This window comes from Orycteropus afer, unplaced genomic scaffold (genome assembly GCF_000298275.1).
Source record: "Orycteropus afer afer isolate SDZICR_OR568_19922 unplaced genomic scaffold, OryAfe1.0 scaffold00099, whole genome shotgun sequence".
NCBI classification, from domain to species: domain Eukaryota; kingdom Metazoa; phylum Chordata; class Mammalia; order Tubulidentata; family Orycteropodidae; genus Orycteropus; species Orycteropus afer.
This window is the reverse complement of record NW_006921686.1, coordinates 4,365,465-4,376,814: the sequence shown is the minus strand read 5'-3', so window position 1 is coordinate 4,376,814 and position 11,350 is coordinate 4,365,465. Positions and strand designations below refer to the sequence as shown.

The 11,350-nt window shown below is 51.9% G+C and overlaps 2 protein-coding genes across 2 annotated transcripts in view; both read left to right on the top strand.

Moving 5' to 3' along the window:
• PPM1N (protein phosphatase, Mg2+/Mn2+ dependent 1N (putative)) overlaps positions 1-5,749 on the top strand; it is an 18,181-nt gene extending 12,432 nt beyond the window's left edge. The window contains 1 exon segment of the mRNA XM_042781244.1: positions 5,576-5,749. Coding sequence (XP_042637178.1) covers positions 5,576-5,749 — 174 coding nt within the window.
• Positions 5,750-5,755: 6 nt separating this feature from the next.
• LOC103198859 (vasodilator stimulated phosphoprotein) overlaps positions 5,756-11,350 on the top strand; it is a 13,618-nt gene continuing 8,023 nt past the window's right edge. The window contains exon 1 of the mRNA XM_042781243.1: positions 5,756-5,760. Within this exon, the coding sequence (XP_042637177.1) occupies positions 5,756-5,760 (5 nt within the window). The remainder of the gene's footprint in view (positions 5,761-11,350) is intronic.

Sequence of the window (11,350 nt, the reverse complement as noted above, 5' to 3'; positions counted from 1 at the left end):
CACTATGCCACCAGAGCTCCCAAGCTTATGACAGGGTTCAGAATTCCCATCAGAGAACAGGACATAGTGATCGCAGCAGCTTCCTGCAAGGAACATGTGTATCTCATGTCTCTTGTGTACAGTCTGACTGGACTGCCAGGCACGTAATATTACAGTTCATATGTGACCTATAATACATACGTTGTCTTCCTATTGTTGTTTGGTGGCATCAAGTCAGTTCCAACCCAAAGCAACTCTGTGTACAACAGAACGAAACACTGCTGGGTCCCGCACCATCCTCACAATTGCTGCTATGCTCAAACCCATTGTTGCAGCCACTGTAACAATCCACGTCTTGATAGTAATAATAAATGCCTATGTTACTGGCTTATGTATGTAATGTACTGTACTTTTTATAAAAAGTTTACCACATAAAAGTATATGCTTCCAGCAAACAACAGACAGGCATATGGGGTGAACACTTACATCAGGTAGATACGTTCCTTGGAGTGATCAATCCTGGAAGGACAGAAGGGCAGTGTTTGCACAGGGAGACAGCTCAGGGGGTGGGAGTGCATGGGACGGAAGGGCACAGGGAAGAGGTAACCACAGGGAGAAAGTGGGAAGAGAGCTGTCACACTGTGGGGAATTGCAGTCCATGTCATGAGACAAAATGTGTATGAACTGCTATATGGGAAATGAATTTGCTTTGTAAACGTCCACTCAAATCACAATAATAAGAAAAATAATAATAAAAAAGCATGTGCTTCAACTCCTAGACATCAGCAAGCAATCACGTGTATCATGTTTCTTGAGGGCTGTAACATTATCTCTTTAATTTTCTTTTGAAAAAAATATGACAGTGCAATGCATCATGGCTCCCAAATGCAGCAAAACCAATGCTAGTGATAGCATCAGGAAGAGGCAAAGGATGAGTATGGATTTAGAAGTGAAACAAAAGATCATTAACATGAAGGTGGAAAAATCAGTGAAGGCTATTGCTTGAGATTCAGGTGTGTTGCCCCTGGACAATCATAACGATCATGAAAAACAAAGAAAAAATTCTCCAAGCTGTTAGAAGATCGGCCCAACTGAAAGCTATAACGCTAACAAAAAGCTAAGAGGGATTCATAGATATGGAGAAATTGCTAGTGACGTGGATTGAGGACCAAACACAAAAGCGAGTCCCTCTCAGCACAGTGAAGATCCCTGATAAGGCATGAAACTTATACAAGATGCTTAAAGAAAAAGCAGGACCAGCCTAGGATATGGTAGGCCAACGTCCAAATCACACAACATGCTATTTCACAGTCCTATGGTGTATGTTAAGAGAGGCATGACAGTAGTTCCAGCAGTTGTTCCAGAGTAGGTTCTGATTGGCCCAACTGGGTCACATGTCTAACCAGTCACGGTGTTTTTAATTGGTCCGGCTTAGGTCACATGCTCACCTTTAACACATGGGGTTGGAGTTGCTCCATTGGAACCTGAGGGATTGAGAGCTGGAGAATGGTAGTCCCTCAAAGGAAAATAGGAGTGCTGCTTCCAGAAGACAGGGAAGTGGATGCTGAGGGGGCAAGAAGGAGGTTCCCATTCACCATTTCCCACTTATTGCTTTACAAAAGGGGCAGGGTGAGGCTGGAACGCCCACCAGCGCCCATTCGAGTGCTGCCTTGAGCTTGGAGGCCTGACAGCTGTTGTCTTTGGGGTCTCAGCTGGGGCCCCCATGGAACTGAGGAAGAAAACTGCCCACTTCTCCAGCCCTGAGACCCAGCGGAAGGAGGACAAGCCAATGGAGGAACTCCGAGTACTTATCCCTCTTTCTCTTAGTTCCGCCTGACAGAACAGTCTTACAGGGGGGGTAATTCCACCCACCATCCAGACCGAGAAAACCTGAAAAATGTTGAAATATTTAGAGCTGAATAGGACTTGAGAAACCACTCAGTTCAATAACCTTCTCTTCCCTTCCCATTTCAACTATTTTTTTTTTTTTTTTTAAGTTAGGGATGGTTGTAGTTATTAAATTTTAATTAAGTCATTGAAAATATCTTTTTCTTATGGAAAAAACAAACACGATTTACCTAGTCAGATGGCAAATCTGTGCAGGGCACCTGTTGTGTGCTGGGCCCTGGTGACAACCACGAGGAAGGCCAACTGAGGTCCCTGCCCCGTGGGATGACCTTTTAATAAGGCCATCCCAAACCCAGACAAGTGTCACTAAAAAAATAAAACAGGGACCTGGGAGCAAAATGACTAGGAGACTTACTTTGGTTTTTTTAAATTGTTATTCATTTTTTTTTGAATGGGTGATAAATTCCTTTGGTTTAAAATAAAAATGTTACAAAATGGTGTACAATGAGAAGTGTTTCTTCAGCCCCACCTTCGGGGTCACTCCATTGCTTACCTTGGAGTGGCGCATCAGACAGGGGGCTTAGGGGAGACCTCAGCGGAGGGAAAAGGGACATTACAACAGACACCTGACAGAGAGGAATCCAGCCATGCAAATACCACAGGGAAAAGTGCCTCCAGGCAGAGGGAACAGCCAGTGTGAAGCCCTGGGGGCAGGATCAAACTGGCTTTTGCAGGATGTGGCTTGAGATGTCAGTGATCAACGAATCTCCCATCCATCTCACTGGTAATCAACACAAGGAGCTTGGAGTGGATTCTCCCAGATCTTTTCTCTGCATGTTGTCAGGTGCAGGGAATTGATTTTCACCTCATTGGGACCCTATGTGACAGCGCAGAACAGTCCCACAGGGTTTTCCAGGCTATCATCTCTAAGGGAGCAGATCCGTCAGCTTTCCCTGAAAAACTGCCCGGTGGGTTCAAACTGTCAACCCTTGGTTTGCAGATGAGCGCTTCACAGTTGCGCCACCAGGGCTCCTTATTCTACACGTATGCACATGCACAGGCACCTCTAGCAAATATATGATACCTTTGTTATTGCCTCAATGTTGTTCATACCGGAGCTCTGGTGGCATAGTGGATAAGGCACTTGACTGCTAACTGTAAGGTCAGCAGTTCATACCCACCAGCCACTCTGTGGAAGGACAATGAGGCCATCTACTTCCATAAAGATTTATAGCCCCGGAAACAGCTGTGAGTCAGAAAGGACTCAATGGCAGTAGGTTTGGTTTTTGTCTGTTTTTTTCATACCATACATATCGTTAGGGTATTTTTTTTTTTTTTTTCCACCTAACAGTATCAGAGAGATCTCTTCCACTCAACTACTCACTTCATTTTTTGTAGCTGCTGCCCAGAGGTGGGGTGTGCAATGGTTTAGCCGTCCTTTTGATGAACAGACTGTTCCTAATTTCTTGCTATGACATCATTGGTGCCACAAAGACCATTAAGCAGGTTCCTTGTGTACATATGCAAGGATTTTTCCCTAGTGCGGGTGATGGGTGGGATGGGGTTGGGGTGTCTCACTACTTAATTGTATGGCACTTGAACTAAGAATGGTTTCCACAGTTTTAAAACTCAAAAACTCACTGCCATGGAGTCGGATCCTATTCACAGCGACCCCTCCTTGGATTTCCGAGGTGGTATCACTACAAGGTTGTAAAAGAAAATACTGAAAACCAAAGTAGCATAGTGCCTAAGGCACTTGACTGCTAACCAGAAGGCTGGAGGTTCTAAGCCCACCAGCCACTTAGCGGAAGGAAGATGGGCAGTCTAGTTCCCTAAAGATTTACTGCCTCGGAAACCCAAAGGGGGCAACGACTCGATGCCAATGAGTTTGGCTTTGGTTTTAAAAGAAAAAAATATTATGCAAAAAAGGCCCCCCTTCCATAAAAAAAGAACAAACTCAAATTCACTGCCATCAGTAGATTCCGAATGATAGTGACCCCCACTGGGTTTCCAAGGCTGTAAATCTTTACAGAAGCAGACTGCATGGTCTTTCTTCCGCAGAGTAGCTAGTGGATTCAAACCAGGAATCTTTGGGTTAGCAGCCAAATGCCTTAACCACTACACCACCTGAGTTCCTGATGTAGCAGCCCACAGGGCCTAAAATATTTATTATTGGGACCTTTACAGAAAAAGTCTGCCAACACCTGTTCTATGCAGTGTGGGCAGCACCCAGCCGTGCCACGCTCCCATTTAACAGATGGGAAAGCCGAGACTCAGAAAGGAGAAAGGAGTTGCCCAAGGGCCCACAGAACCGAGGCCCTCTGCACAAATGTTTGTAGATTGCTGCTTGGAGTCTGGCAGGGCTTCGTGAAGCCCAGGAATGGTTCAACGCCCCCCAAAGAACTCCCACCCCTAGAAGACACGTGGAGAAACAATGACAAGTTAGGTGGGTCACGGTCCAAGGTCTCCCTAAGTGGAAGTGGCGTGGAGGAGGCGGTTACTCAGCTCTTCAGAGAATTTATGGCAGAGCTTGGCCTAGAAAGGAACTCCCCAGATAAAGGAGGGCTCAGGGCATCATCTAATCCGCTTCGGAGACATTTTGGTTTTACACTCACTCTTGGGAGCTCAGACAACAGGGTCATAGCCCAGAGGCCTCAATTTACCCATTAGTACGCCTCCACGCGACGACTTCTTAGGCGCCTACCGCTCTGCTAAGCGCTTCCACCAGACCCGGCAGCTCTCTCTGGAAGGGGCGTGGCCTCAAGGGTGACGTCACTCGGGCGGGGCCTGCGGGACCCGCTGAGAAGGCCTGGGAAGGTGTCGCGGCTCAGCCCCCAGGGGGCGCTTGGGGAAAGGGACTCCCAGGAGCAGATACCTAGCAGTCTCTTCACCTCCGGGCCCTCCAGGATGATCCCTCCATCCTCCGCGGGCAAAACCGAGTCCCGGCGGGGTGTGCGTAGGGAGGGGGCCGCACAGCGCCGTTCCCCAAAACCGCGCCCGCCTCCCCAGCCCCCACCCCCGTCCTCACCCCTCACTCCGACCCTGCGGCTGTGAGTCAGCCGCCGACCGCGCCCCCTCCGCCCACTTCCTCCTCACCTTCCCGGGGCAGGCTGGGCGGGCCGGGGTGGAGGCGGTGGGAAAGGTGGGACCCTACCCACCCATCCCCCTCCTGTGTGGGGGAGCGCGCTCATTCTCCGCCCGCCCCCCCAAATCACCGTTCCTAAATTGGCAGAGACGCTGCGGGCACCGAAGGTGGGATTTAAAGGGAGAAAATCTGAGAGACTCCGTGTTTAATCCGAGGCTCCGACCCTCTCCCCCAAAACTGAACAAGGAAAGAAATGGAGAAGTTGTGCCCCTATTTCGGTTGCCCTACGAATTTCCATACTGGGGGAGACCTAGGGCTCATGGAAGAATCCCTTGTCCTTCTATCAAGCTCCCCTCCCCAATTTGGGGTGACCCCCAGAGTGCATCCCTATGCCCTCACATTGGGGACGAGGCAAATAGCGGAAGTCGAGGGAGCCGCGTTGCCCTTTTAAGCGCCTTCCACCCCCCCACCAGCCTTGAGGAGGCCATGGCCCCTTTAAGGCGCGGGGTATTGTGGGTGCGGGGAGTGGAATTTTGGAACCAAATGTAGAGAAGAGAAGTACAGTAGTAAGAGTAACGCGGTAGCGGCCGCCAGCGGAGGGGGCGCGCCGGGGAGGGGACGCCGCACCCCCTTTCTGCCGCAAGGACCCCCATCGAACCCCAGGGGGAAGAGGCGCCCAAGGACCCGCCCGGCCCCGGCCACGTTCCCCCCCAGGAAGCCGGACTCTATGGGGCGGGACCCTGGGGGAGACTGAGCAGAACCAGCCCCGAACCCTTGAACCGCGAGCCAGGGGCGCCCCGGGAGCACGCACCCCGTGGGCGCACCGCCCGCCTGTGAGCAGCCATGAGGTGAGCCGTGAACTACCGCCGAGCCTTCCCCGCCCGGCGCGGGCTCCCCGCCCTGCCTTTGTCCCCCTCCCCCAGCTCGCTTGGGGCTGGAATTTGGGGGACCAGGCGCTGGGAGCCTTAGATTTGGGGCCTGATCACCTTGGATGAGTTCCAAATACTGGTTACCTCCCCATGACTCCCAAGGCTCTGAGTGCTATCGGTGAGGTTCTCCTGGGAGCCCTCAGATTTGGGGGCGCTCCGAGGACTCCCGAATTTTGGAGACTTTTTCAGGGACCTGCAAGTTGGCGGGCTCTCTCTGCAGGGATGGCAGGGTTTAGGCACAGCTCAGAATCTCCTCCAGACTTTAATTCAGGGTATGAGAGGAATGGTGGAGGGCTGGGTTGGGGGTTCTGGGGACCTGGGAGAGGGGTTGAGACGCAGACCCTTGTTAGCGGGGATCCCCTTTTACGGGGCGCTGCAAAAGTCTCCCCAAGTGCAACCGCGCTCTCTAACTTTAGGAGTACCTCTTAAGCCCCTAAATTTAGAGGGGTAACACGGAGACTTGTGGAGGAGGTTGGTGCGGACGGACTGACGGACCCAGACACAACCTTGAGGGTCTGGTTTGGACTCCCCTCCCCCGCCCCTCCGCACCCAAGATCTTCCCGAAACCCGCCGTGTGCTTCAGGCCGAGCAAGCGCTCCGCTCGGTGCAGAGGGCGGCTCCCCGGCCCGCTCCAGCAGGGCGGCCCTCGCTCCCCCACCTGCGCGGCCCTGGGGAGGGAGGGGGCGCAGCAGCTGGGGAAAGGGGGGCCTTTGTCTTCCTAACTCACCTGTCGAGACAGCTGGTGTTGGGGGGCGGGCCCGGAGCGCGGTGGGCCGGCTGCTCTCCCCGTCCCCCAGGCCCCCCACCCCACGCTACCCCATCCCATCTTCGCCTCGAGGAGGGGGGCGCAGGAAAGCTTCAAGGTCATAGCCCTCTCCTCCTGGGATCTGGCTTTGCAGAGTTCCAGCTATCATCCCAGGGATTTAATTCTGGGGGTGAGGGGCTCACGCAACCCAGGATGTGTATCTTCGCGGGGCGTCCCCTAAAACTCCTGGGCTCACCTGAGGGCGGGGCTAGTGTGGGGGCTGGGGCTAGGGGTAAGGGCTCACCACCCCCCATAACCTCTCCCTTGGGGCGGGAGGCTGACTGTACTATCTCCCTTCCTCCACCCTCTGAGACTTCCTGCCCCAAAGCCCCCAGTCTAAAGGGGAAGGCCCCAGAGGAGGGCTGGGGATTAACCCCCTGCTGCCCGCATCCTCCCACTTCCTCCAAACCCCTGCCTCTGAAATGGGGTCGTGGTGGCATTCAGTGTTTTGGCCATTGGAGAACTCCCTTCTCCCCATTTGTTTCTCCTGCTGGGAAAGAGATGTTGGAAAATTGAGAGCAATAGGGCACCCACAGACACTCTCAAGACTTCCTGCCCAGTTTGCACCCATTACAGCAACGTCCCTTGAGGTCTGCCTGGAGAAGGGGGCAGTTTGCGGTCTTCCTTCACCCTCTTCCCCTGGGACGGGACGCGGCTCTCTCACTGCCCCCAGCCCCGCCTCTCGTCCCCCCTCAGGCGCGTTTCCGGTCTCAAGGAAGGCGGATGGCGGATGTCCGAGTTACTGCTGCCTCACTCGCTGTGAGACCGTAAAAGGGCAGGAGAGGCTTCTGGGCCGGCCTCCCGCCCTCCCCCCAGCCCCTGAAGTCCTGGCCCTCACACAGGCCCCCTCTTGCTGTGGCATTGGCCAAACATCCCACCTCTGGGTGGGGCAGAAGTTGAACCTATCCCACTAGAGGGTCACTCCCACCTCCTGAGGGGTCTCCCCCTAGGGTGGCCACACCCACCTTCCCTGGCTCACCTCCTCTCCCAGGATAACTAGGATTCGACTGGTGGCCTTGTTCCCAATTGGGGAAACTAAGGCTCAGACAGAAAACCCAGATAAGGCCCCCCAGCAGATCCTGGGCATTTGGGCAGGAGTGGGGTGAGTGGGTGGGTAGGGAAAGGCTGGGATCCAGTCTTCTGGTTTCTGGATGGTTAAGCTGAGGGCAGTTGGAAGAGAATGTGAAGATGGAAAATTACAAAATATATTTCTCTTTCTCTGAGTTTGACAAATACTTGTTGAGTGTCTCCTGTGTACAAGGACTCTGAGCTGGGATTCTGGGAGGGCTGGGAAGGGGCGTGCTGAGATCTGAGAATCTCCAAAGGGGAAGAAAGGATCAGGAAGAATTTGAGCCCATGTTTTCTTCATTCACCAACAGTAGTTGTAGTTCCAGGCAGTCACCAAAAACAAAAAAAATAACCAAAACTCACTGCCATCGAGTGGATTCCGACCCATAGTGACCCCATTGGGTTTCCAAGGCTGTAGATCTTTTATGTTGGCTTGTCCGTGGAGCAGCTGATGGGTTTGAACCACCGACCTTCTGGTTAGCAGTCACATGCCTTAGGCACTGCACCACCAGAGCTTCTTACAGTCAGTCATCATCACTTACAGAATCCAGCTGACTTAAAAGACTTACTGATCCCTCTTACTTACCTTTTTCTTTATGTTGAAACCCTTGCACCAATGGATACTGCAACAAATTCATTATAATCGCTTTCACTTGCATGTGCAGGTTTCACATCATTGTAAAAATCATTGCAGTCTTTTCTTGCACTCAAATTAGGCTAAATAAGAACCCTAAGTAGCTGTTGGGACTCACTTAAAAGTTCTGTACAGTGCTGGGTGCCTGATTCAGTTTAATCCTCAGGACTGTTGTAAGACATCGACACTGTCACAGCCTCGCAATTGCAAATGGGAAGACAAGCACAGAGACCTTCAGCCCACTTCCTGTTAAAGTCAGTCTCACTGTGGCCAAGTCTGAATTTGAACCCAGGCCGTCTCCAGATGATGACACTATTACAATAGAGGAAAATAATGTTTATTTGTTTAAAGTACAAGTAACACTCTGGCTGTCACTAACTAACTTCACTGCCCTAGAGTCAGATCGACTCATAGCAACCCCTCCTTGGGTTTCCGAGGTGGTATCATTAGGGAAGTAGATTCCCCAACCTTCCTTCTGAGGAGTGGCTGGTGAGTTTGAACGGCCAGCCTTCTGGTTAGCAGTCGAGTGCCTTAGGCACCGTGCCACCAGAGCTCCCTCTTTGGCTGTAGGAACACTTATATAAACAAGAAACCCGGAAGGGGAACTTTACCTTCCTGTTCGTTTATGGGAAACTGAGGCCGGTAGAAAAGAAGGGACTAGAGTGAGGCCGCACAGGGCTGGGACTCTGGGTCTGGCTTCCTACACAAAGTTGTTTCCGCTCCAGGAAGATGGTGATTTGGAAACTTTGGGGTGAGGGGGTGTGGGGGAGGGTCACAAGTTTATGGTATAAAGTGGCTGTGGGGTAGGTTTGGGGGAGGGGGTGGAGGAAAGGGCAAGACTCCAGACTGGAAAGTGTGTGGTGTCACTGTCCTTGATTACCTCCAGTGATGGGAGGCTCTCTCTCTTCTTTTTTACTATCAATTCCCATGTATGGAGGGTCCTTAAATTTATTCCTTACAAGAAACCCAATGCATTATGGTTTTCAGAGTGAGAAACAGAGATTCAGACAGGTAAAGCCACACAGGAAGGAAGTAACTTGAACCCTCTGTCATCCACCAAGTGGATGTAGGCATTGGGGGGGCGGGGTGAGGAGTGGGTCCTAGGCCCCAGGAGACCATTGGCATCAGCCAGACTGGGTTTCAGTCTCCCTCACTTCCGGGCCGTGAGATTGTTATATATGAAGGAGCTCTGGTAGTGCAGTGGTTGAAGCATTGGGCTGCTGACTAAAAGTTTGGTTGGAATCCAGCAGCGACTCTAGGGGAGAAAGATGAGGCAGCCTGCTTCCGTCAAGATGTACAGCATTGGAAACCTGATGGGGCAGTTCTCTGTCCTAAGGGTCACTATGAGTAGGAAGTAACTGGATGGCAGTCGGTTTGTTTGTGGTAATGAATTGGTTTTATTGAGGTAACACTAGTCCAAGGCAGGGGGTATGGAGAAAGAGCGAGGGGGGGGGGGAGAGAAAATGATAACCAAGCAATTCAGATGGGTTCCCCCTGGTCCCCTCAGGCAGTCACAGCTAGTCTCCTGAGCAGCAGTCTTGGGATATGCTACCACTCTGTGTACCGATGTATTTATATCTTCCCCACCTTTTTTTTTGTTGTTGTTGTTAAACCTCTGATACACACCACTTTGTCTCTTGCCATTTTAAAATTTAAATAAACGTAGCTGTTTTCTCATTTTCTTTAAATGGGGTTAAGAACCCTAGGGGGAAGTTGGGAAAGACCTGCGTTCAAATGTGAGCCCCTCTGCCGACTTGCTGTGTGACCTAGGGCAAATGTCTTCACCTCTCTGGGCCCTTGCTGCCTCATTTCTCAGAAGAATCAGTGTCAGGGTCCATCTCATAAGGTGGTTGTGAGGTTTAGTGTGGACACTGGCACAAAGCACCTAGAACAGGGTCCGGGACACAGTTTAACTGATGATACCAGCTCCCTTTGGCGGTGAGTTTTTTTTGTTGTTGTTGTTGTTAAGAATTATTATTATTTTTTTTAAGAGATAGATGTGTTTGGTGTTGTTAGCTGGTGTTGAGTGGATTCTGACTCATGACAACACTGTGTGCACAGAACTGTGCTCCATAGAGTTTTCAAAGCTGTGATATTTCAGAACCAGACTGCCAGGTCTGTCTTCCACGGCACTTCCAGGTGGATTCAGACGGCCAACCTTTCAGCTACTAGCTGAGCACCAGAAGGCTGGTGGTTCAAACCCACCAGCCACTCCTCAGAAGGAAGACGGGCCAGTCTACTTCCATAGTGATACTGCCTCGGAAACCCAAGGACGGGTCGCTATGAGTAGGGTCCGACTCAACGGCACATAACAACAATAGCTATGAACTACCTACTGTGTGCTGGGCACCATTCTAAGTTCTGGGGACATAGCAGTGAACAAAAGGCACAGAGCCCCATGCCTTTGTGGACCTGACATTTTGGTGGGGAGAGACCGACAAGCATAACTTGTTTCAGGTAGGGGTGGGTACTGTGAGGAAGTGTGTGACCAGATGGTCAGGGAGGGCTTCTTGGGAAGAGGTGACATCTAAGCAGAGCCCCGAGGGCGGTGAGAATACAAGCTTGAGGAAGAACAGGTGCACAGGCCCTTAGGCAAGAGCGTATCTCTCCCGGTGAAAGAGCAGCTTGGAGTCTCATGGGGCTGGAACAGGGCTAGTGAGCAGGAGAAGGAAGAGAGGGAATTCAAGGGCCCTTGGGGGCAGATAATGGAAGCTGGGGTGAGGACCTGGCGGCTTTGACCCTCCCAGAGCCAGAAGCCATGGGAGTTTACAAGAAGAGGAGGGGCAGGATTTGACTGGAGTTTAAACAGGATCCTTCTGGGCTTTGGACAGAGGCAGGAGGACCTCAGGGTTGCCCACGGCTGGCGCCCCGGCTCTCGGGCCAGAGACTCAGTAGGGCAGGGCCACCGGGGAGAGCAAAGTGCAGCCAGGGCAGGGCACCAAGGCAGCCCTGGCCACCTGGCCAGAGTCTGCCCTGGGTGTGGGTGGCAGGTGTGGGCGAGG